At 46.9% G+C, this 24,033-nt stretch overlaps 1 protein-coding gene across 1 annotated transcript in view; it reads left to right on the forward strand.

Moving 5' to 3' along the window:
• The window catches only part of LOC126215295 (uncharacterized), a 79,547-nt gene that overhangs the window by 9,425 nt on the left and 46,089 nt on the right, over positions 1–24,033 (forward strand). The window contains exon 2 of the mRNA XM_049941981.1: positions 4,210–5,392. Within this exon, the coding sequence (XP_049797938.1) occupies positions 5,265–5,392 (128 nt within the window). The 5' untranslated portion in view covers positions 4,210–5,264. The remainder of the gene's footprint in view (positions 1–4,209; positions 5,393–24,033) is intronic.

Consider the following 24,033-nt stretch of genomic DNA (forward strand, 5'->3'; position numbering starts at 1 on the left):
TCCCTCAATCCGACCTGATAGGGATCCCAAACGCTCGAGCAGTACTCAAGAATAGGTCGTATTAGTGTTTTATAAGCGGTCTCCTTTACAGATGAACCACATCTTCCCACAATTCTACCAATGAACCGAAGACGACTATCCGCCTTCCCCACAACTGACATTACATGCTTGTCCTACTTCATATCGCTCTGCATAGTTACGCCCAAATATTTAATCGACGTGACTGCGTCAAGCGCTACAGTACTAATGAAGTATTCAAACATTACAGGATTCTTTTTGTAGTGGACTGTTAAGGCAGCCAGTCCACAGTGACGGGTAGCCGAAAGGCACACGTACACACACGCCGACTGGCGTGAAGTCTGAAACAGGATACGTGATGAAAGCTATAAAGAAAAGAACGGAGCTTCTCGTATACTTAACTTTAATTTCTTGTTGTACATTGCTCTTGATAATACAAGTGAGACTCTCTCCAGATATGGTTAATGGCGCCTTGCTAGGTCGTAGCCATGGACTTAGCTGAAGGCTATTCTGTCTCTCGGCAATTGAGAGAAAGGCTTCGTACGTGTAGTCGCTAGCAATGTCGTCCGTACAACTGGGGCGAGTGCTCGTACGTCTCTCTAGACCTGCCGTGTGGTGGCGCTCCGTCTGCGATCACACAGTGGCGACACGCGGGTCCGACATGTACTAATGGACCGCGGCCGATTTAAAGCTACCACCTAGCAAGTGTGGTGTCTAGCGGTGACACCACACTTTTTCCTATTCATCTGAATTAATTTACATTTATCTATATTTAAAGTTAGATGCCATTCTTTACACCAATCACAATTCTTGTCCAAGTCATCTTGTATCCTCCTACAGTCACTCAACGACGACACCTTCCCGTACACCACAGCATCATCAGCAAACAGCCGCACATTGCTATCCACCCTATCCAAAAGATCATTTATGTAGATAGAAAACAACAGCGGACCTACCAGACTTCTCTGGGGCACTGCAGATGATACCCTCACCTTCGATGAACATTCACCATCGAGGACAACGTACTGTGTTCTATTACTTAAGAAGTCTTCGAGCCACTCACATGCTTGGGAACCAGTCCCATATGCTCGTACCTTAGTTAGGAGTCTGCAGTGGGGCACCGAGTCAAACGCTTTCTGGAAGTCAAGGAATATGGCATCCGTCTGATACCCTTCATCCATGGTTCGCAAGATATCATGTGAAAAAAGGGCGAGTTGCGTTTCGCAGGAGCGATGCTTTCTAAAGCCGTGCTGATGCATGGACAGCAACTTCTCTGTCTTAAGGAAATTCATTATATTCGAACTGAGAATATGTTCGAGAATCCTGCAAGAAACCGATGTTAAGGATATTGGTCTGTAATTTTGAGGATCCGTCCTTCTACCATTCTTAAGCAGGGTGTTACAAAAAGGTACGGCTAAACTTTCAGGAAATATTCCTCACACAGAATGAAACAAAATATGTTATGTGGACATGTGTCCGGAAACGCTTACTTTCCATGTTAGAGCTCATTTTATTTCTTCCCTTCGAATCACATTAGTCATGGAATGGAAACACACAGCAACAGAACGTACCAGTGTGACTTCACTTTGTTACAGGAAATGTTCAAAATGTCCTCCGCTAGCGAGGATACATGCATCCATCCTCCGTCGCATGCAATCCCTGATGCGCTGATGCAGCCCTGGAGAATGGCGTATTGTATCACAGCCGTCCACAATACGAGCACGAAGAGTCTCTACATTTGGTACCGGGGTTCCGTAGACAAGAGCTTTCAAATGCCCCCATAAATGAAAGTCAAGAGGGTTGAGGTCAGGAGAGCGTGGAGGCCACGGAATTGGTCCGCCTCTTCCAATCCATCGGTCACCGAATCTGTTGTTGAGAAGCGTACGAACACTTCGACTGAAATGTGCAGGAGCTCCACTGTTCATGAACCACACATTGTGTCGTACTTGTAAAGGCACATGTTCTAGCAGGACAGGTAGAGTATCCCGTATGAAATCATGATAACGTGCTCCATTGAGCATAGGTGGAAGAACGTACTGACGAAACTAAAATGAGCTCTAACATGGAAATTAAGTGTTTCCGGACACATGTCCACATAACATCTTTTCTTTATTTGTGTGTGAGGAATGTTTCCCGAAAGTTTGGCTGTACCTTTTTGTAACACCCTGTATACAGGCGTCACCGGCGCTTTTTTCCAGTCAAAAAGTGGCTCTGAGCACTATGGGACTTGACATCTGAGGTCGTCAGTCGCATAGAACTTAGAGCTACTTAAATCTAACTAATCTAAGAACATCACACACATCCATGCCCGAGGCAGAATTGGAACCTGTGACCGTAGCGGTCACGCGGTTCCAGACTGTAGCGCCTAGAACCGCTCGGCCACGCGGCAGGCTTTTTCCAGTCGCTCGGGACTTTACGTTGGGCAAGAGATTCGCGATAAATGCAAGCTAAAGTAGGAGCCAATGCAGTAGAGTACTCTCTGTAAAACCGAATTGGAGTCCCATCAGGACCTGGCGATTTATTTATTTTCAACCTATTCAGCTGCTTCACAACCCTAGTCCTGTCTATCACTATGTCCTCCATACGGGAATCTGTACGAGACTCGAACGGCGGTATGTTTGTACGATACTCCTGCGTGAAAGATTTCTCAAATGCTAAATTTAAAATTTCAGCTTTCGTTTTGCTGTCTTCCGTTCCCAGGCCAGACCGATGAGTGAGTGACTGGATGGAAGCCTTCGACCCGCTTACCGATTTTACGTAAGACGAAAATTTCCTTTGGTTGGTTCAAATGGCTCTGAGCACTATGGAACTTATCTTCTGAGGTCATCAGTCCCTTAGAACTACTTAAACCTAACCCACCCAAGGACATCACACACACCCATTCCCGAGGCAGGACTCGAACCTGCGACCGTAGCGGTTGCGCGGTTCCAGACTGTAGCGCCTAGAACCGCTCGGCCACTCCGACCGGCTTTTCCTTTGGTTTTCAGCAAGATATTTTGCTAAGGTATGACGGTGGTAGTGGTTGAATGCTTCGCGCATCGCTCTTTTTTACAGCGGCACGAATCTCTACCAACTTTTGCCTGTCCTCATTCTCCCGATCTTTCTTGTACCGCGAGTGCAACTGCCTTTGCTTCCTGAGCATTCTCCGAATTGCGCTGTTAAACCACGGTGGGTCTTTTACGTCCGTAACCCACTTTTTCGGCACATACTTGTCCAATGCGTGATTTACAATGTGTTTAAAATTTGCCCATAATTCTTCCACGTCCATCGTACCGGAAGTGCCAGTTTCTTTGGCTCTTCAGTGTATGTACCACACTTGTGCGCGTGAAGGTGAGGTAGTTCGGTGATGTGTTTGGGGTACTCTTCCCTTGCTGCATGCTATCATCTCCTACCTATGCATCGTGCTCACAAAGCTCTGTCTCAGAACATGGCCATTTTTTTTTTTTTTAAACTTCCTGGCAGATTAAAACTGTGGCAGATTAAAACTGTGTGCCCGACCGAGACTCGAACTTGGGACCTTTGCCTTTCGCGGGCAAGTGCTCTACCATCTGAGCTACCGAAGCACGACTCACGCCCGGTCCTCACAGCTTTACTTCTGCCAGTATCTAGTCTCCTACCTTCCAAACTTTACAGAAGCTCTCCTGCGAAACTTGCAGAACTAGCAGTCCTGAAAGAAAGGATACTGCGGAGACATGGCTTAGCCACAGCCTGGGGGGATGTTTCCAGAATGAGATTTTCACTCTGCAGCGGAGTGTGCGCCGATATGAAACTTCCTGGCAGATTAAAAATGTGTGCCCGACCGAGACTCGAACTCGGGACCTTTGCCTTTCGCGGTCAAGTGCTCTACCATCTGAGCTACCGAAGCACGACTCACGCCCGGTCCTCACAGTTATACTTCTGCCAGTATCTCGTCTCCTACCTTCCAAACTTCCTACCTTCCTTGAGTCGTGCTTCGGTAGCTCAGATGGTAGAGCACTTGCCCGCGAAAGGCAAAGGTCCCGAGTTCGAATCTCGGTAGGGCACACAGTTTTAATCTGCCAGGAAGTTTCATGTCAGCGCACACTCCGCTGCAGAGTGAAAATCTCATTCTGGAAACATTTTTTTTTTCTCTCTCTCTTTTGTCAGAGGGGCACTGCCCGCTTGCTGATGAACTGTCGGCTATCGAATAGCGATCTGTTCTTATCTTTGCAGGCGTCATTTCTCCGCGCGACCATCTGACGCAGGCGTCGGCAGCTGTGATAGCAGGCACGATAGCCGGGAGCTCATCTGTCGACGTGTGCGAGTCTGGAGGCTGCGACGCGCGAACCGCCCACGGAGTGCTCGGCTGGTGGGGACCACGTAAAGTGCTAAGCGACACCGTAAAATTCACCGCCGGGGCCATTTAAGGAAGTCCGCGCGACGTGTAGGTGTTCGTCGTGGAAGATCCTGGAAGCTGACGTCAGCAGTAGTGCAGTAGCCGCGTAGCGCTGTCAAAACCCGAAGAAGAGACACAGTTGTCGGAGGGAGCTTCAGACTGCTCCATTGCAGAAAACCTCTCCACACCTGACAACTGCTACGTTTGCTGTTGATTCTGACTTTTGAACCTTACATCTGTACGATACTGTTCTGGGTGAACTGCGCTAGCCATCAGTCTGTGTGTAGTTCGGTGACAACCTTGCGGCTGTGGAATAGGAGCTGCAAACATCACTGGAGAACGAGTCTCCACAAGGCAGTAGTCCCACGGGCAGCTCTCAACAAGTGTCTCAAGTACTCACACCCACTTCCGGAAACCAGTGTTCCATATTTTTCCACCAGCAGTGACTGCTTTTAACACAGGACCCGCATCGGATCTCTTACACAGGTGCTGGGACAATTTTTCATCAGATCTACTGCAAGGACAAAGTAGTCCGCATTGAACGATATAAGTGAACAGGCTTTTTTTTTTTTCTTACCCGTTTACGTGACTGAGTGTGACTGATACGTGACTCCAGAAGAGAGAGCGCAACCATATCGGCCAACGTGAAGAGGTCAAATACTGTGCACTGAAGACTGCCACATAAGTGTTGGGCTAATTTGTCATCAGCACCACCGTAAGGTTCTGAGGCAAGAGTTGTGGTCTTTATAATTTTTTGGACGTGGCGAAGTATCTGCGTTTGGCAAGTAGGTGAACTGGTGCTGCACGCTCACTTTTGAAGGGACGAAGTGGACGATTGAATAAAAGTGGCGTTTGGTGAAAGTTGGAGGGACCCGATCGACGGTAGCTGACCATGGTGGAGAAGGCGAGGTCGTGCGAGCGCTGGTTGCTGGTCGTGATGGTTGGGGCGCTGCTCTCCGCGAGGTCGTGCAACCTGCTGCCCGACAACCCCAACCTCGATGACGATCCCTCGGATGATGGGTAAGTCTCACCGTCACTCCATACTTCTTCTCATTCTCATTCTACTTCTCTTTCTTCTTCTTAGTCCTCTTCTTCTTCGAGAGAAGACTGGCATATTTAACTCAAAAACGCAGTTCTTTAATTTTTCTGTACCAGGTGTACCGGTATGAAATGAGCATTAAGATACAAATGTGTCGATAGGAAACGTTTGTTATGAACGAGCCTTAAATTTTTAAATTTAGTATACATCAAGTCATGGAACAAACAACATCATATGTTTTCATCCTGTTAACAATGTCGAATTTTGTACCAGAAAGTGATGATTTGCGGAAAGCATTAATTTTTTGTTTTCATTTGAAAAAATGTGCTGCAGAGTCGCACCGAATTCTTGTCGAGACATATGGCGATCATGCTCTATCAGAAGCAACATGCAAAAGATGGTTTCAACGGTTCAGAAATAATGATTTTGATTAAGAAATGAAGAACATAGAAGATCACCAAAAAAGTTCGGAGACGCCGAATTGCAAGCAATATTGGATGAAGATGATACTTTGAGTCAGAAGCAAATGGCAGCAATGCTAAATGTTGCACAACAAACAATTTGTGACCGTTTGAAAGCTATGGGAAAGATCCAAAAGTGTGGATAACGGGTGCCACATGAATTGAATGAAAGACAGATGGAAAAGCGAAAAAACATTTGTCAAATTTTGCTTCAAAGACACGACAGAAAATCAATTTTGCATCGAATTGTTACCGTCGATGAAAAATGGATTTATTTTAAGAATTGTAAACGGGAAAAATCATGGGTTAATCCGGGACAACCACCAACATCGACTACAAAACCAGATCGATTCGTCAAGAAGACAATGCTCTGTGTTTGGTGGGATCAGAAAGGTGTGGTGTATCATGAGCTTCTAAAACCCGGCGAAACTGTGAATAATAATCGCTACAGACAACAAATGATCAATTTGATCTATTCACTGATCGAAAAAAGACCAGAATGGTCGAGAAGACATGGCAAAGTAATTTTTTTACACGACGATGCACCTGCACACAAAGCAAAACTGCTTCAGGATACAATCAGAACACTTGGCTGGGAGCTACTACCCCACCCGCCGTATTCGCCAGACTTGGCCCCTTCCGACTACCATTTGTTTTTATCAATGGGACACGCGTAGGCTGAGGAACACTTCGATTCCTACGAAGAAGTCGAAAATTGGGTGTCTGATTGGTTTGCTTCAAAAGACGAACATTTCTTTGGCGTGGTGTCCACAAATCCCCAGAAACGTAGTCAAAATGTATAGAAAGCAATGGTCAGTACTTTGAATAAAATGTTTTCACTTTTCAATTCAAAATTAGTATTTCCCCAAAAGACGCTCATTTCATACGGGTGCACCTGGTACATGTCGTATTAGCATCAGTAAAAGTGCTGCATTCGGAAAAATATACTTTTAAACAGGTGGCTCAAAATTCAGAGTTGTGCAAACTGATCAGAAGTTGGACTGGGTGCCACGCATTATGAAACCTCTCAAACTCGTGTGCTCAGCAACATTTGCTCAACGTGCAGTTGCTGATTAGGTAACGGAAGCATTGGAAAATTACCTTCGTTTGCATACTTTCCATCATTACTGTCATTCAGAATGAATTTCTGGTGCAATACAAAGCATACGTACAAAATACCGGATGGTTATAATTAAACTGTCCCTATGTAACATGTTACTAGGTCTACAAATTTGCTTCCGCCGTTCTTTTTTTCTCGAAGTTCGAGGTTTTATTGTGAAAAACTTACAAAAAAATTATGTTTCATAGCATTGCTCATCGCTGGCCACTACATTCTCCCATCTTTCGGATAGCATACGAATCCAGTGGCAGAAGAACTGGGCGTCTTTTGTGGGGATCCATGAATCGATTCAATTTTGCACTTGTTCAGATGATCGGAAGTGCTGGTCAGCGAGACTGTATACCACTGATCGAAAAAGGTGGCAGTCAGAGGGAGCAACGTATGGAGGATACGGCGGGCGGGATAGGACTTCTCAGTTCAACGTTTCCATGTATATTTTGACGCGTTTTGCGATATGGGGTCGAGCACTGACTTGCTGCAAAATTACCTTTACGTGTCCGTCGCTATATTGTGGCCTTTTGTGTTTCAGTGCTGGGCTCGAACGCATCAGTTGCTTTCGATAATGATGTCCTGCGACTCTCTTCGTCTGTTTCAGTAGCTACGAAAACGTTCTGTCTTCCCCCTCCATGCCGGTCTTCGACATCAAAATCACCGTTCCTAAGGCGTTGCAAACATTCTCTGCACGTTCTTCCACTAATAGTTCGATCAGCACTGGTCGTACCCAGCATTCTAAGAGACACAACCGCAGATTTCTTCATGTTAAAGCAGAAAACTAAAACTTCCCGCAAATGGCGAGAAATACGTACGTAAGTTGACGTACTTATGATGCAATCACAAACCGACTAATATTTTTATGGCATTATATTTACAGATGCCTAAGCTTATTGTATTAACACCTATGACTAACCACCCGAACCCTACTTGCCGCTACTGCCATCTATTCCAAAACGGTGGAAGCAAAATTGTAGACACGAAAACTAATTTCTGCAGGCGTACCAAACTTCGTAGCATTAATTTCAAGGACATGGGGAAGAGAAATAATGCAGAATCAATTCAATTGAACCACTTGTAATGTGCTGCTGTGGTACATCATATCATTACATACCAGTATCATTGTTACTGCAAAACGGGCTTCGTATGGCGCCCATCAGTGTCCAGAGGAGTCTGAAAGTGTACGGTTGCATTCTTGACAGCAGGAAGAAACATGTCCCAGGCATGCTGGCTATCTCCCTTGATATGCTGCGCTTCAGATCAGGACATGTGCAAACGTTCCCCTGGTAAACCCTGTACCTCAGGTAGCTCGACGACCACAAACCACAGGGATTGAGATCAGGTGGTGGTGCCAGTTAAGAATTTGGAAACGATCGGCTTATAGTTGGGTCGTTTCCAAATGCGGTTCGGAGAAGCTGGTGAACTTCACCATCGACGTGCAGTGGGGCCCAATCTTGCATGAATACTGTTGAGCTTAATGCGTCTCTCTCCTGTAGGGCGGGTATGACATGCTGGCGAAGCATATCGTAGTAACGCTGGCCAGTCACATTGCACTTCTTTGCTCCTTGAGCGCCGGCCTGTTCAAAAAAGAATGGGCCATTGATGATCGTAGCCTTGAGACCACACAATACTGTGACAGGTTCACGATACACAGGACCTTCGAGCTCAGTGACTGGAGGTGAGGATCACCATACTCAGCAGTTCTCTGCGTTCACCTCACTCGTCAGACAAAAATGAGCTTCATCTGTCCACAGGACTGCCCAGGGTCAGCCCTAATCAATTTCAATTCTTGCGAGAAAGTGGAGAGCGAAATCGACCCATCGTTGTGCGTCCTGAGGTACAAGCTGCTGTACGATATGGATCTTGTACGGATACCACTTGAGAATAGCTCGAAGCACCTTCCGCACAGTGGACTATGGGATGTCCGACTGTCGTGACACAGCACGCCCAATGTCTGATGATTGGGAATCGCGCGCAGCGTTGTCTGACGTACCAGCAGGGATTTCGTCAACCACCTGTGGTGCAACCGGTCGTCGGTCCCTTCCCGGAGCGACGCCCAATTCTCCTGTCGATTCGAATGTCTTCGTCATGCTCCGTACAGCAGGTGGAGAAAGGGAACCCTTCCGTTATCCTTTCAGCAGGTGATATTCTCTAAGTGCAGCTGCTGCATTACTGTTTTTTTTTTATAATAGAGCTTCACCAATAATGCCCTGCTCCTTTTGCCCAAGCTAGTGTTGACACGTCGACAAGTGCACTGCAAGTGGTCAGGTGTGTGAGACTATGAATAACGGTGACTGAGCACGGCACCTGGTGGCCATAGCTGGATCTGGACCGTGCCGCCGGCCGGGGTGGACGAGCGGTTCTAGGCGCTACAGTCTGGAGCCGCACAACCGCTGCGGTCGCAGGTTCGAATCCTGCCTCGGGCGTGGATGTGTGTAATGTTCTTGGGTTAGTTAGGTTTAAGTAGAATGAGATTTTCACTCTGCAGCGGAGTGTGCGCTGATATGAAACTTACTGGCAGATTAAAACTGTGTGCCCGACCGAGACTTGAACTCGGGACCTTTGCCTTTCGCGGGCAAGTGCTCTACAATCTGAGCTACCGAAGCACGACTCACACCCGGTACTCACAGCTTTACTTCTGCCAGTATCTGGCAGTATCAGCAGAAGTAAAGCTGTGAGTACCGGGCGTGAGTCGTGCTTCGGTAGCTCAGATGGTAGAGCACTTTCCCGCGAAAGGCAAAAGTCCCGAGTTCGAGTCTCGGTCGGGCACACAGTTTTAATCTGCTAGGTTTAAGTAGTTCCACGTTCTAGGGGACTGATGACCTCAGAAAATAAGTCCCATAGTGCTCAGAGCCATTTGAACCATTTTTTTTCGACGGTGGCGCTGTGACGCATGGATATCATGTACTCCATACTCTGGAAATTGATGCTACGAAGTTTGGTACTCGTACAGTATTTAGTTTCCGTGTTATAACGCGTTAAATAGGGAGAAATGGTTCAAATGGCTCTAAGCACTATGGCACTTAACATCTGACACTTAGAACTACTTATCCTAGCAAATCTAAGGACATCACACAGATCCATGCCCGAGGCAGGATTCGAACCTGCGACCGCAGCAGCCGCGTGGTTCCGGACTCAAGCGCCTAAATAGGGAAAGTTTAATTATAACTACCCGGTATTAATTCCACGTAACAGTGTTGCATGTAATATCTAGTGACATTATGTAGGCAGATTCTAACATTCTGCGTGGTGTCTGTTTGTTCTAAGTTGTGTCTCCCTACCACTTTCGCGCAACGACGCTCTGAGCGTGTTTTTTAGGGATCTGACTAGTTTGAACCTGGGACCTGTTGCTGGTAAGGAGACGCCAGACCACACATGACATGTAGAGTTCAGAAGAGTTCAGTGAGACTAGCGATGATATAACCAAATACTCAATGATTTCAGCGTCAGCTCCACTGCACTCACTGTAAAAGAATCTTAATACTAACTAAATTTAATTGAAGGGGTTCAAGGCTTTCCTATTTTTAGTTAGCTGGTAAAATAACGTCGAAAAAGCAGTTAAGTTTACCATTGGAAATTTTATTCTACTCACAAAACACTGTTTATAAATTGCATAATTGATAAAAGGAAATGTTTTAATATAGGATGGTAAAAACCAACTGCGTTCAACAAAAATGTGAACGAATATTCCCTGAGTGGGTTTCGAAGTTCTACAGTGGATCGAAGGAAGACCTATGCCATATCACATCTATAATCTAGATTTAAGTTAAGTTTCATAAAAGAGAAAACTATCAAAATGGTCTACAGTGACCCTCAATTATCTTTAAATACTTCTCTAACTTGTGGTAAATTACAGTGGCTGATGTGGCTTCTCAATAGCTATATAACAGAAAAATCATCGCGTTTCAGATTTTTATTTCAAGTGGCAAATGTGAACACCATGAGCTTTAATTGACGATCGACACTAATATTACGCAAAAAGGGGGTGTAACAGATGAGACTTCTGCAGTTCTGAGTGAAGCTTTATGCGCTGTTATGCGGCATCGCGTGTGTTCATTACCCTGTCGGTGTTCGTCAGGGGGCGGCAGACAGCACAGCTCCGCTCACCTCGCCATCTCGGAAGCAACTCTGTCCTAATTTCTCCTTACCACAATTTACCGATGTTGGTTTTAGAAAAGCTATCTGGCTGTGTTTTCAACTGACCAATCAGGGTTTCAGTGTTAACCTTAAGCTCCACCTACAAAAATTCTGTCTATCCAATGAGAAACGTTATACTTTTCGTGGTGGGGCAATGTTTTTAAAGTTTGCAATGTAACAGAGACGCGAAAAAGTCTCACGCTAAAACTTGCAGCTGGTGTGGCCCTTTTAGTGTTATCGTAAGATCTATACTGTTCTTCTGGACGGCTCTATCTTTTAACATGGGCTGGGGGGTGGTCTTGGCGGTCGGCTGGAGACGTGGGTGTCTGTCCCTTATCGTAGGGCCTCATAGCCTACACGATTCTGCTCTCAGCTTCTCATTTCTCCCCTAGGAACTGCGTCTGTTTCACGGTGGGAAGGTATGACATGCATTTAGGCGTTCTTGTGTTAGTCTGTGGTATTCCATTTGCTCACTCGTTGATCGTATTACTTTGGTTAATTAAATGTCAGGATTTATTCGGAATTATGTGACATACTGTCGGATTTGCTATCATGTCAGGATTTTCATGAAAGGTGTCGGATTTGCCTGCCACCTTACAAGATGTTTCATAAATTAGGTAAGCAGTTTCACAATACATCTACGCTATTATGAAGTTTAGTATCATAAATTAGGTGCAATCTGAAAATGGTGGTAGTACTCAAAGATACAGGATGATTCAAAAACAGGGAGCGGATTTCGCTTGTTTATTATAGACAAACTATAAAGGATAAAAATACACTGCTCGTGGCGCTAGATCGAGGAAAGTTCAAAATTTTGTCACAGCTACATTGTTTTGCGTCAGCATGGAGCGGAAGAGGGGAACAACACGATCTTGTTCACCGCTTTTGGCCTCCTAGGTCACCTGACATCACACGTTGCGATTTTTTTCTGCGGGGGTAGACAAAAGACACAGATTAAAACTGTGTGCTGGACCGAGACTCGAACTCGGGACCTTTGCCTTTCGGGAGCAAGTGCTCTACCATCTGAGATACCCAAGCACGACTCACGCCCCGTCCTTACAGCTTTACTTCTGCCAGTACCTCGTCTCCCACCTTCCAAACTTTACAGAAGCTCTCCTGCGAACCTTGCAGAACTAACACTCCTGAAAGAAAGGATACTGCGGAGAAATGGCTTAGGCACATCCTGGGGGATGTTTCCAGAATGAGATTTCCACTCTGCAGCGAAGTGTGCGCTGATATTAAACTTCCTGGCAGATTAAAACTGTGTGGCCCTAGACTGTGACTAAGCCATGTCTCCGCAATATCCTTTCTTTCAGGAGTGCTAGTTCTGCAAGGTTCGCAGGAGAGCTTCTGTAAAGTTTGGAAGGTGGGAGACGAGGTACTGGCAGAAGTAAAGCTGTGAGGACAGGGCGTGAGTCGTGCTTGGGTAGCTCAGATGGTAGAACACTTGCCCGCGAAAGGCAGAGGTCCCAAGTTCGAGTCTCGGTCGGGCACAGAGTTTTAACCTGCCAGGAAGTTTCATATCAACGAATACTCCGCTGCAGAGTGAAAACCTCATTCTCAAAAGACACGGGTTTTGTCCCACCTATGACAGATACACTTGAAGAGCTGAGAAATCGAATTGTTCTAGCTGTCGATTCAATAACCAGGGACCTGTTGATTTGTGTGCGGAATGAAATGGACCACCGTTTCGATGTTTCTCGATCAACGCGTTCTCATGCTGAGTATGTGGTATAGTGTCTGTGAGAACATAAAACTCTGAACCGTCCTCTGTCCTGTGATATGGGCGATGTGTTTCCGTCTTTCACAGTTTGTCTGCAATGAACAATAGAAGTCTGTCCTTTGTTTTTGAACAAACCTGTATAACACTAACAATAAAAAACTTTTTCCATTATCCACAACCTTAACTCATAAAAAAATTTGTCATCCCCTTGCGTATTAAGGGTGCTAGAAGATTATAAAAGTTTTAAAAACCAAAATCCATTAATTCTTGCTTGATAACTCCCTCTATTCCATCGATACAGTTCCCCACAGTCGTTTAATGAACAAAGTAAGAGCATATGGACTATCAGACCAATTGTGTGATTGGATTGAGGAGTTCCTAGATAACAGAACGCTGCATGTCATTCTCAATGGAGAGAAGTCTTCCGAAGTAAGAGTGATTTCAGGTGTGCCGCAGGGGAGTGTCATGGGACCGTTGCTGTTCACAATATACATAAATGACCTGGTGGATGACATCGGAAGTTCACTGAGGCTTTTTGCAGATGATGCTGTGGTGTATCGAGAGGTTGTAACAATGGAAAATTGTACTGAAATGCAGGAGGATCTGCAGCGAATTGACGCATGATGCAGGGAATGGCATTTGAATCCCAATGTAGACAAGTGTAATGTGCTGCGAATACATAGAAAGATAGATCCCTTATCATTTAGCTACAAAATAGCAGGTCAGCAACTGGAAGCAGTTAATCCCATAAATTATGTGGGAGTACGTATTAGGAGTGATTTAAAATGGAATGATCATATAAAGTTGATCGTCGGTAAAGCAGATGCCAGACTGAGATTCATTGGAATGATCCTAAGGAAATGCAATCCGAAAACAAAGGAAGTAGGTTACAGTACACTCGTTCGCCCACTGCTTGAATACTGCTCAACAGTGTGGGTTCCGTACGAGATAGGGTTGATAGAAGAGATAGAGAAGATCCATCGGAGAGAAGCGTACTTCGTTACACGGTCATTTAGTAATCGCGAAAGCGTTACGGAGATGATAAACTCCAGTGGAAGACTCTGGAGGAGAGACGCTCAGTAGCTCGGTACGGGCTTTTGTTGAAGTTTCGAGAACATACCTTCACCGAGGAGTCAAGCAGTATATTGCTCCCTCCTACGTATATCTCACGAAGAGACCATGAGGATAAAATCAGAGAGATTAGAGCCCACACAGAAGCATACCGACAATCCTTCTTTCTACGAACAATACGAGACTGGAATAGAACGGAGAACCGATAGAGGTACTCAGGGTACCCTCCGCCACACACCGTCAGTTGGCTTGCGGAGTATGGATGTGGATGTAGATGTAGACGAATTTCTGAACCCATAGATACCATGTCCGCCATTGCGTTACGGTGAAGACATTTCGTTCTACAGTATTTTATAGTGCGCATTCCTTTTCTGTGATTCTGAAATCCATCGGTAGACTGAAACATCGCCAGGAAACATGATGCGTTGCTGGGTAGACTATCTCCCAGGTAGAACACCCTCCTTTACTAACATAAACTTGATGTCATGTCAGACTTTGGTTCATTGGTTGGTTAATCGGAATTGGAATTGAGCGTGTGGCATCGTTGCCCGGGAGGCCCCATCCGGGTAAGTTTGGACGCCAGCTGCAAATCTTTTATTTCACTCGACGCCACATTGGGCGACTTGCGCCCCGGTGATGAGGATGAAATGACGATGAGGACAAAACAACACCCTGTCCCCGAGCGGAGAAAATCTCCAACCGGGCCGGGACTCGAACCCGGGTCCGCTTGCATGGGAGGCGAGCACGTTACCACCCAACTAAGCAGGCGGACGGGATAAGCGGAAAAATATATTTAAAAAAAACACTAGAAACCCGCCTCGATTGCGTAAGAAGCACCTAGTGTTAACCTAGGTTTCGGCGTAGATAACTACACCTCCTTCAGAACAATAAACTGCAGTTTATGGCGGGTCATGGCCCATCGAACATAGGCCGGTGTGAGGTGGAGGTTACACCATTAAATAGTGGTTTAGACTGTTGTGGGTTGGCAGGAGAGCCAACACCGGTTTTGAGAGGAGGCCGAAAGGCACGCGTTTTAGCTCACGCAGGCTGGCGTGAGGTCTGGAACAGGACAAGGAAATTAGAATTCAGCAAAAAACGTACGTAGCTGCTGGAATACTTAACTTTAATCGATAAATGGTGAACATCGCTCTTGACGGTACATTATTCATAATCTCAATAGTAACTGGTAATGGCGCCTTGCTAGGTCGTAGCAAATGACGTAGCTGAAGGCTATGCTAACTATCGTCTCGGCAAATGAGAGCGTATTTTGTCAGTGAACCATCGCTAGCAAAGTCGGCTGTACAACTGGGGCGAGTGCTAGGAAGTCTCTCTAGACCTGCCGTGTGGCGGCGCTCGGCCTGCAATCACTGATAGTGGCGACACGCGGGTCCGACGTATACTAACGGACCGCGGCCGATTTAAAGGCTACCACCTAGCAAGTGTGGTGTCTGGCGGTGACTCTGCAGTCTGGACCCGCGCGACCGCTACGGTCGCAGGTTCAAATCCTGCCTCGGGCATGGATGTGTGTGATGTCCTTAGGTTAGTTAGGTTTAAGTAGTTCTAAGTTCTAGGGGACTGATGACCTTATAAGTTAAGTCCCATAGTGCTCAGAGCCATTTGAACCATTTTTTGGTTTAGACTTAGTACACATGTACTGTTTGTGTTTTCCCTTTTATTCGTTTATAAATGTATAGCTATGGTGTTCTTTTAATCATTGACAAAGGTCTTCTTAGGCACTTGTGGGTTTTATTGTTCTGAAGAAGGTGTAGTTATCTACGCCGAAACCTAGGTTAACACTAGTTGCTTCTTACGCAATCGAGGCGGGTTTCTAGTTTTTTTTAATATATTAACTAACGATTGCTGACGAACTGCGATGTTGAAGGTTCTTAAGCGGAAAAAGCTAGTCAAGAGACAATGGTGCGACTCGTCTTAGAATGTTTCCTCTATTGTGTAGGACCAGTACTTAATAGGACTAAATTGGTTCTCTGTTTCAGAAGATATTTTTATAAAATTTTATTTCCCTTTTCACCTTTTCAAGCTTCCCTTTTCATGTTTGACGATTGTGACTACTCTCCATTCGCAGTTACCTTTTGACTAGTGCGGTTTACGCTGTCTAAGGCAATTTTTTTTTTATAAATTACTTAAGTCAACAGTTACTTAGCAGCGATTAGACAGACTAGTGGTCACAACTTTATGTAATAGATACGTTGAAGTTAAAATTTTCTGGGTTATTGGGCCGAGTCATGTTTCTTCTAAAATGTTCGACGTTTCGACCCCTCTGCTAGGATCTTCCTCAGCATCTTTTGGTGTCCACTACTGCTAGAACACTCTACCAGTAGAGGACACCAAAAGATCATGAGGAAGATCCCAGCAGAGGGGTCGAAACGTCGAACATTTTAGAAGAAACATGACTCGGCCTAATAATCCATAAGATTTTAACTTCTGTGACAACGGCCATGAAAGCCTGCAGACATACATAAGTAGATACGTTATTGTTAATTTACAGAACTTCCTAAGATGGGCCACTAGCGCGAAACGTGTCAGTTTTAAATACCTACATCATACACTTACTTTCTATATGAAAATTGGGTTACTGTCGCTGAAACAGACCGGAAATAGAGTGGAGAAACATATTTGAGGGTAATGAACGTATACAGACATGCGCAACACGCATGGGCACTGGCTTGTTTGAAGCGTGGGAGAGCGCCACCGAAACACCAAGGAAATTAAACTAATACGCGCTTGAAGATAAACGGCGACTACAGAGCAAAATATATTTCTCGCGTTTCATAGGGCAATGATAGGGTAATGGAAAGCAACGAAGCCGGCCGGAGTGGCCGAGCGGTTCTAGGCGCTACAGTCTGGAGCCGCGCGACCGCTACGGAGACTACACAGCAAAATATATTTCTCGCGTTTCATAGGGCAATGATAGGGCAATGGAAAGCAACGAAGCCGGCCGGAGTGGCCGAGCGGTTCTTGGCGCTTCAGTCAGGAGCCGCGCGACCGCTACGGTCGCAGGTTCGAATGCTGCCTCGGGCATGGATGTGTGTGACGTCCTTAGGTTAGTTACATTTAAGTAGTTCTAAGTTCTAGGGGACTGATGACCTCAGAAGTTAAATCCCATTGTGCTCAGAGCCATTTGAACCAAAGCAACGAAGACCTCGCAACTGGTAGAAAGCACCCTCAGCCGTGCACTTCACATTCGTCTGCAGAGTACAGATGCCAGATGTGGATATGCATGGGTTACGAATGTGATGTGCCAATAGCTATGTTGCATTCGCATCAAATGAGAATCGAAAAAATGTATCCGGTTAGTGTAACAGGGAAGCCAAGGCTGTAGGCGATTACGTTATACTGGGGGTGCGACTCGCAGTAGGGGGATGGAGTGCGTTGGGGGAGGGGGAGGCGACGGGAGAGGGTGGAGATTCTGGGCAGGCGGCGATAGAATAAACAAACAAAAACAGAAAAAAAAGCAGATTAGGCCTCACGATCATGTGGACAATACTGTGTCCATTGTTCGGGCAGCGTCCGAGCGGCACTGAAAAAAAAAAGTAGGGTGGGCCCTATCCCCCCGCTCGAAAAAAACTTTCAATCACTGGCGAACAAAGCGTTCATTACAGCTCACTTCTAAATTATTCCAGCGAGCAAACAAAACCACTATACGAAACACGCGTGGCAACTGGCTCTTCAGATAACGGTGCTGCAAGCTATAATATGTGCTTGTGTACCACGATATAGTTCTCCAATAAAATGCTCCACAACGTTCGTTCCGTTTTTTATTTTGGGATAAGGTAGGAGCTCCATAGTCTTCATAATATGCGCATCATGTAATGAATCAGTACAATTTTCCCCTATGGAACACCCGCAGGTAGTTTAATTCCGCGTAAAGACTGTAAGCTGTAAAAATAAATAAATATATAAATGAATAAATTCAACACGCTGTAATGATATTCTGAAGCATTTATTATTTGGCTATTGCATCTTTACTCTGACCATGTTAGCGCCTTACGACTCTCTTCTACACTACTCGCCATTAAAATTGCTACACCAAGAAGAAATGCAGATGATAAACTGGTATTAATTGGACAAATATATTATACTAGAACTGACATGTGATTACATTTTCACGCAATTTGGGTGCATAGATCCCGATAAATCAGTTCCCAGAACAACCACCTCTGGCAGTAATAACGGACTTGATACGTCTTGGCATTGAGTCAAACAGAGCTTGGATGGCGTGTACAGGTACAGCTGCCCATGCAGCTTCAACACGATACCACAGTTCATCAAGAGTAGTGACTGGCGTATTGTGACGAGCCAGTTGCTCGGCCACCATTCACCAGACGTTTTCAGTTGGTGAGAGATCTGGAGAATGTGCTGGCCAGGGCAGCAGTCGAACATTTTCTGTATCCAGAAAGGCCGGTCCAGGACCTGCAACATGCAGTCGTGCGTTATCCTGCTGCGATGTAGGGTTTTGCAGGGATCGAATGAAGGGTAGAGCCAGGGGCAGTAACACATCTGAAATGTAGCGTCCACTGTTCAAAGTGCCGTCAATGCGGTGACCGAGACGTGTAACCAATGGCACCCCATACCATCACGCCGGGTGATGCGCCAGTATGGCGATGACGAATCACGCTTCCAATGTGCGTTCACCACGATGTCGGCAAACACGGATGCGACCATCATGATGCTGTAAACAGAACCTGGATTCATCCGAAAAAATGACGGTTTGCCATTTGTGCACCCAGGTTATTCGTTGAGTACAACATCGCAGGCGCTCCTGTCTGTGATGCAGCGTCAAGGGTAACCGCAGCCATGGTCTCCGACCTGATTGTCCATGCTGCTGCAAACGTCGTGGAACTGTTCGTGCAGATGGTTGTTGTCTTGCAAACGTACCCACCTGTTGACTCAGGGATCGAGACGTGGCTGCACGATCCGTCACAGCCATGTGGATAAGATGCCTGTCATCTCGACTGCTAGTGATACGAGGCCGTTGGGCTCCAGCACGGCGTTCCGTATTACCCTCCCGAACCCCCGATTCCATATTCTGCTAACAGTCATTGGATCTCGACCAACGCGAGCAGCAATGTCGTGATACGATAAACCACATTCGCGATAGGCTACGATCCGACCTTTATCAAAGTCGGAAAAGTGATGGTACGCATTTCTCCTCCTTACACGAGGCATCGGAACTACGTTTCGCCAGGCAACGCCGATCAACTGCTGGTTGTGTATGAGAAATCGACACCGGCGCCAACCTTGTGTGAATGCTCTGAAAAGCTAATCATTTGCATATCACAGCATCTTCTTCCTGTCGGTTAAATTTCGCGTCTGTAGAACGTCATCTTCGTGGTGTAGCAATTTTAATGGCCAGCAGTGTACGTCTGATCAGTAGCGCATACAAAATACAGGATGCATGTAAAAGAACCATCCGATTTTTTAAAAAATGTCGAAACTACACTCCTGGAAATTGAAATAAGAACACCGTGAATTCATTGTCCCAGGAAGGGGAAACTTTATTGACACATTCCTGGGGTCAGATACATCACATGATCACACTGACAGAACCACAGGCACATAGACACAGGCAACAGAGCATGCACAATGTCGGCACTAGTACAGTGTATATCCACCTTTCGCAGCAATGCAGGCTGCTATTCTCCCATGGAGACGATCGTAGAGATGCTGGATGTAGTCCTGTGGAACGGCTTGCCATGCCATTTCCACCTGGCGCCTCAGTTGGACCAGCGTTCGTGCCGGACGTGCAGACCGCGTGAGCCGACGCTTCATCCAGTCCCAAACATGCTCAATGGGGGACAGATCCGGAGATCTTGCTGGCCAGGGTAGTTGACTTACACCTTCTAGAGCACGTTGGGTGGCACGGGATACATGCGGACGTGCATTGTCCTGTTGGAACAGCAAGTTCCCTTGCCGGTCTAGGAATGGTAGAACGATGGGTTCGATGACGGTTTGGATGTACCGTGCACTATTCAGTGTCCCCTCGACGATCACCAGTGGTGTACGGCCAGTGTAGGAGATCGCTCCCCACACCATGATGCCGGGTGTTGGCCCTGTGTGCCTCGGTCGTATGCAGTCCTGATTGTGGCGCTCACCTGCACGGCGCCAAACACGCATACGACCATCATTGGCACCAAGGCAGAAGCGACTCTCATCGCTGAAGACGACACGTCTCCATTCGTCCCTCCATTCACGCCTGTCGCGACACCACTGGAGGCGGGCTGCACGATGTTGGGGCGTGAGCGGAAGACGGCCTAACGGTGTGCGGGACCGTAGCCCAGCTTCATGGAGACGGTTGCGAATGGTCCTCGCCGATACCCCAGGAGCAACAGTGTCCCTAATTTGCTGGGAAGTGGCGGTGCGGTCCCCTACGGCACTGCGTAGGATCCTACGGTCTTGGCGTGCATCCGTGCGTCGCTGCGGTCCGGTCCCAGGTCGACGGGCACGTGCACCTTCCGCCGACCACTGGCGACAACATCGATGTACTGTGGAGACCTCACGCCCCACGTGTTGAGCAATTCGGCGGTACGTCCACCCGGCCTCCCGCATGCCCACTATACGCCCTCGGTCAAAGTCCGTCAACTGCACATGCGGTTCACGTCCACGCTGTCGCGGCATGCTACCAGTGTTAAAGACTGCGATGGAGCTCCGTATGCCACGGTAAACTGGCTGACACTGACGGCGGCGGTGCACAAATGCTGCGCAGATAGCGCCATTCGACGGCCAACACCGCGGTTCCTGGTGTGTCCGCTGTGCCGTGCGTGTGATCATTGCTTGTACAGCCCTCTCGCAGTGTCCGGAGCAAGTATGGTGGGTCTGACACACCGGTGTCAATGTGTTCTTTTTTCCATTTCCAGGAGTGTATTATATCATTTGTGATGTGTGTGTGAACAACATACTGTTGGAAAGAGCAAACTCTCGAGTTTTACATGGTTCTCGACAGGCAGCAGCAATGTGCAGCCACTTCAGTTCTAGTAAAAATGGTGTCGGGACAACAGAAAGCGTTTAGAGTTCTACGTTTTACGCGGTGCGGCTCGGTAGTAACAGTTGAGCGTGACTTCGTACTAGATATGGTGTGAATCGTCCTGCAGCACAGACGATGGCATGAACAATTCCGAGAAACAGAAAATATCTTGAGACTTCCTGGTAGATTAAAACTGTGTCCTGGACCGAGACTCAGACTCGGGACATTTGCCTTTCGCCGGCAAGTGCTCTACCATCTGAGCTACCCAAGCACGACTCACGCCCCGTCCTCACATCTTTACTTTTGCCAGTATCTCATCTCCTACTTTTTGGTACAGCACTTGCCCGCGAATGGCAAAGGTCCCGATTTCGAGTCTCGGTCCGGCACACAGTTTTAATCTGCCAGGAAGTTTCATATCAGCGCACACTCCGCTGCAGAGTGAAAATGTCATTCAAGAAGTAGCTTTTTCGTGTAAAGGAAATTGGAACTATTTAATCTAACATACGCTAAGGACAACGCACACACCCATGCCCGAGGGAGGACTCGAACCTCCGACGGGGGCAGCCGCGCGTACGGTGACAAGACGCTTTAGACCGCGCGGCTACTTCGCTTGGACGTCCCCAAGTGTCTGACACAGAGGTCGAACGATTCCGCCATAGTTTCACAAGGAGTCCGCAGAAATCCGTTCGCCGTGCAGCTCGACAGCTCAACATGACTCCGACGTACGTCTGGCGAGTGTTGCGTCGACATTTATACGGAAGACCGTACAAAATTCAGCTACTGCAAGCTCTTCGTGAAATGACAAACAACAACGTGTGGAATTCTGTAATTTCGTTCTTGGCAAAATGGAGGATGACAGTTTTCTTTCACGCTTAGCGTTTAGTGACGAGGCAACATTCCATTTCAATGGAAACGTGAACCGTTATAATGTGAGAGTAGGGGGTACGGAACAACGACATGAAGTTGTACAACGTCAGAAGGACTCCCCAAAATTTAATGGCTTTTGTGCAGTTCAAATGGATCTGAGCACTGTGGGACTTAACATCTGAGGTCATCAGTCCCCTAGAACTTAGAATTACTTAAACCTAACTAACCTAATGACAGCACACACATCCGTGCCCGAGGCAGGATTCGAACCTGCGACCGTAGCGGTCGCGCGGTTCCAGACTGAAGCGCCTAGAACCGCTCGACCACACCGGCCGGCTCACAGGAAAATGTATATGGTCCATCTCTTTGCCGAGAACACTGTTGCACGAAGCACATATCTCGATATGCTTGAAGACTTCCTCTTCCCACAGATGAAGGCTGACTGGAACGACGTCATTTACCAACAGGGCACCGACATACTGGCGGCAATTTTTATATCGACGGATTACTGAACAATAGATCAGCCGTACTGGACCAAATGGTTGAACCTCACATTATTTGCCTCCAGATTCACCGGATCTGACTGTATGTGATTATTTCTTGTGGGGGTATATACAAGACTTTGTTTATGTGCCTCCATTACCGACAACGATAAAAGAACTGAGGCATCGCATAGCTGTAACTCAAGACAAGTTCGGTGCAGTGTGGGAACAATTTGAATACCCCCTTGACATACGACGTGCGTCGTAAGGGGGACATATATATAAATATATATAAATGACCTAGTAGATAGTGACAAACTGCCTATTGGCTTCTGTCTCTGGTTCTTCGGCCGACGTTCATCTAATGATTTTTCTGACGTTTCGCCAGCACGAGTGGCTGGCATTGTCAAAGCTTCACCCTCCATAGCCGGTGGTGAACTGGAGCCGAGCTCGCGGGCGCAGACTATATGTACCTGGCGCGCCAACGTCCGAGGGCTTCTCCGCGGTCATTTCCGGTGCGGTTCTCCTCTTGCTACCTGCGACGGTCGTTCGCTGCAGTACGGGAAGCCAGGATCCGTTTACCTTAAGGCTTTCCTCTTTCTTGTTCAAACTGTTCGCGTGTTTTTGTATTTCCACAGATTCTCTGAACAAGCGCGTGTGATAGTGCTTCTCTACAGCCAGAACTTCCGTGTCGGCGAATTTTATTACGTGGTCGGTCTCATTCAGTGCGTGCTCTGCCACGGCCGATTTCTCCACCTGCCCCAACATGCAAAGTCGCTTATGCTCTTTGATCCTGGTGTTAATGGATCATCCAGTCATTCCGACATAAACTTTTCCACATGTGCAAGGTATACAGTATATTCCCGACATTGCAAGTGGGTCTCTTTTCTCCTTCCTTGTCGGTTTGAAAATCGTCTTTACGCCGTGTTTGCGCAATATACGGCCGATTCTGTCCGTCACTCTGGGAATGTATGGCAGAAAGGCCGTACCTGACATTTCTTTTTGTGGTTCCTTACTTCGCCGAGTGTTTGGCTCTGTTACACTTCTAATGTAATTTGTGGAGTACCCATTGCTCCTCAGAACAGTTTCCAGGTGTTGCATTTCTCGTTTGAGGTGTTGAGGCTCACATATTCGTCCTGCTCTCGTTACGAGTGTACTAATCATGCCTCTTTTCTGGCTCGGGTGGTGGTTTGACAGTTTGTGCAGGTATCGGTCCGTGTGTGTCGGTTTTCGATACACGCTGTGTCCCAGGTTTTCGCCGTCCCTTGTGACCAGCACATCTAGAAATGGCAGTTTCTTGTCCTTTTCTACTTCCATAGTAAATGTTATGTTGGCATGGAGGCTGTTCAAGTGTCTCAGGAATTCACCGAGCTGTTCTTCACCATGGCTCCACACCAGGTAGCAAGAGGAGAACCGCACCGGAAATGACCGCGGAGAAGCCCTCGGACGTTGGCGCGCCAGGTACATATAGTCTGCGGCCGCGAGCTCGGCTCCAGTTCACCACCGGCAATGGAGGGTGAAGCTTTGACAATGCCAGCCACTCGTGCTGGCGAAACGTCAGAAAAATCATTAGATGAACGTCGGCCGAAGAACCCGAGACAGAAGCCAATAGGCAGTTTGTCAACAAGTGGCCACGAAAGCCTTAACAATTTTGTACTAGTAGATAGTGTCGGAAGTTCGATGCGGCTTTTCGCAGATGATGCTGTAGTATACAGAGAAGTTGCAGTATTAGAAAATTGCACAGAAATGCAGGAAGATCTGCAGCGGATAGGCGCTTGGAGCAGGGAG

Source organism: Schistocerca nitens, chromosome 12 (assembly GCF_023898315.1).
Source record: "Schistocerca nitens isolate TAMUIC-IGC-003100 chromosome 12, iqSchNite1.1, whole genome shotgun sequence".
In the NCBI taxonomy this organism is placed as follows: Eukaryota; Metazoa; Arthropoda; class Insecta; order Orthoptera; family Acrididae; genus Schistocerca; species Schistocerca nitens.